Below are 2,500 nucleotides of genomic sequence, written 5' to 3' on the forward strand. Positions count from 1 at the left end.
TGCCACATCACCTCAGTCTCCTACACACCTGGTCTGGAATGCCTCCACTTTGTAATTCAGTAGTCCACGTGTTGTGAGTGGGTCGTCTTACCTGGCTGCCACAATCCACACCTTCATTACTGAGTACTGTACACCCGCCCGCCTCATTTTCTTTGTTTTTGCTTAGTTCGTATATGTTTGCTGTTCTCTCTCCCCAATTTCTCTCTCTTTCTCTCTTGTAAGTTATTTATTTGTTTCCATTATTTATTTATTTATTTTTTTCAAGTTAGTACGAGTACATACAGAAGCAAAAGCACACAAGTATATTCCTGCTTTCTCTCTCTCTCTCTCTCTCATCTCTCTCTCTCTCTCTCTCTCTCTCTCTCTCTCTCTCTCTCTCTCTCTCTCTCTCTTTATTGATGATGTTGATATTTGTCATCATCATCATCATCATCATCATCATCATCATCATCATCATCATCATCATCATCATCATCATCATCATCATCTCTCTCATCTTCCTTTTCTTCTTCTTTCTGTTGGTTGGCTTCTTTCTCGCCGTTGTCGTGGTCTTCTATTCACGCACACAAAAACATTCGCAAGGTCGCCCCACATGTCTATGATTTACGGTAATGCATATATTATTGGAGCAGCTCTTAGTACACACAAAAATACATCACTTCCTTGGACCTGAGTTCACGGAATCCCTCACACCAAGAGCTGCAAAAAAAGAAAAAAAAAAAAAAAAAAAAAAAAAACCGTATTAGATGTGGGTAAATATTGCTTCTCTTAATAAAGAAATGAAATCAGTCACTCCAGCGCTGCCCGGGTTTCGAGAACTGATCCATGTTTATCGGAGATCGAAATGGGGTGATTGGAAATGTGGCCGCAGGAATATCAGCGCGAAAAGGGAGGAGGGAAAGGAGTAAACAGAAGCCAATGAATGGACGATGGGTAGGAGAGGCGAGGAGAGGAATGGACGGGGAGGACCAGGGGAGTAAAAGAATAATGTTTTGGGAATAGGAGGAGGAACGAAATGCAGAGTGAATGATGTGGATTTTGTATAGAGAAAGAAACATCCGGAAATGAAGAGCATGAAATGTAGTGCATGTACACGTGTATTATTTTGCGTATCAGGTATCAGGTGGGAGAAAAGAAGCCTCCTTTTAACGCTGCTACCAAAAAGAAACAAGAGGAGAGCCAAAATGAGTCAACTAATCTAATTTCTAAGATGTATTGATACTCCTCCTTTGAAACAGTTCGTCTTGCTTCTCTCCGTGCCCTTCATCGCACCGTTACTCTAATCATCCTTTTACAACCCACCCTCGTGACGTATATCACCCATACCCACCTTCTCTTTTATCAGCTATAGCCAAAATGTCAGCGTTTGGTCACCTGGCTCGTGCACGTGTAACAATATTGACGAAAATCATTATGGGCAGGGTACGTCTGGCTAACACAGGAACACGAGGGCACGGTAACCTTAGCGCGCGAGATGCAACGAACTAGAATCTCCAGGCAGGCGGAAACCATTTGGGCTTGCCTCCTTTCAAGCACTAATCCCTGCTCGCCTTGTTGAGAATAGGTACGAATTTATGAGCAACTCTGCCGACCCCTTGTAGTCCAGCCGGCTCGTTCTTTCCTTCTGTATTTACGTATCTGTATTTTCCTCGCCCTGTTCCGGATCTAAAGGTAATCTCTCGGTGCTTTGTCTGTACTCAGTTTTATCCAATGTATTTGTTTTAAAGGGACTGGTTGGTGTATCATCAGTCTGATGATAATTTGAATATAGATTATTCTATTTACTTGTTTATTTCTAAATTAGTTCGTGTATCAGTGTATTTATGTAGACGAGGATTAAGCTCTGTACAAGGTGCGCAAGCCGCACGTCTTTGTGACGTGGCAGTGGGGAGGTGAGGTGGCGACGAACGGTCAGCCAGGGTTAGTTGCTGTCCGCCCCTACCTGAAGTGTGTTGTGATGGATCACTGGATGTAATATTTATTCAAGACTTGGGATTATTGTATTATGCTGGTATGTATGACTATGTTTGGTTATAACAGTACTGTGTGGTGGTTTATCAGCTGGTGTTCACGTCAAACATTTGTGATGTTCATCGACAAAATTTTTGTATAAGTGATGATCTTTTATGATGACAGTGTTAATGTGATTGTGCGGTCGGCTATTAAGATTGATAGTTACTCAGGGAATATTTCATGTATTACAGTTTATGAATCCAACTACTGGTTCGGAAAGTTCATGGAGGCAATCCATATGCGGCTGGAGCTACCGTTGTGAGTTATAATTCTAATGATTATTATAAGTGAAAATCAATGTGGTTGATTGGTTATATGATTGATTTTTAATTGTACTTAGCATATGGTGAATTCTACATACATCCATTCTCAGTTTTCATATTGATCTACTTATTAATGATGCTTGGGTACTTATGTTAAAAAAAAAAACATTGAGATGTGTTTATTGTAATGATTTTGACAGGTCCAAACGCTTGTAATAAAGAAG

At 40.8% G+C, this 2,500-nt stretch overlaps 1 protein-coding gene across 1 annotated transcript in view; it reads left to right on the plus strand.

Annotated features, from left to right (window-relative positions):
- Positions 1-1,823: 1,823 nt before the first annotated feature.
- LOC135098951 (uncharacterized) overlaps positions 1,824-2,500 on the plus strand; it is a 73,274-nt gene continuing 72,597 nt past the window's right edge. The window contains exons 1-2 of the mRNA XM_064001377.1: positions 1,824-2,011; positions 2,205-2,271. Coding sequence (XP_063857447.1) covers positions 2,006-2,011; positions 2,205-2,271 — 73 coding nt within the window. The 5' untranslated portion in view covers positions 1,824-2,005. The remainder of the gene's footprint in view (positions 2,012-2,204; positions 2,272-2,500) is intronic.

The sequence above is a fragment of the Scylla paramamosain genome, unplaced genomic scaffold (assembly GCF_035594125.1).
Source record: "Scylla paramamosain isolate STU-SP2022 unplaced genomic scaffold, ASM3559412v1 Contig94, whole genome shotgun sequence".
Taxonomy (NCBI): Eukaryota; Metazoa; Arthropoda; class Malacostraca; order Decapoda; family Portunidae; genus Scylla; species Scylla paramamosain.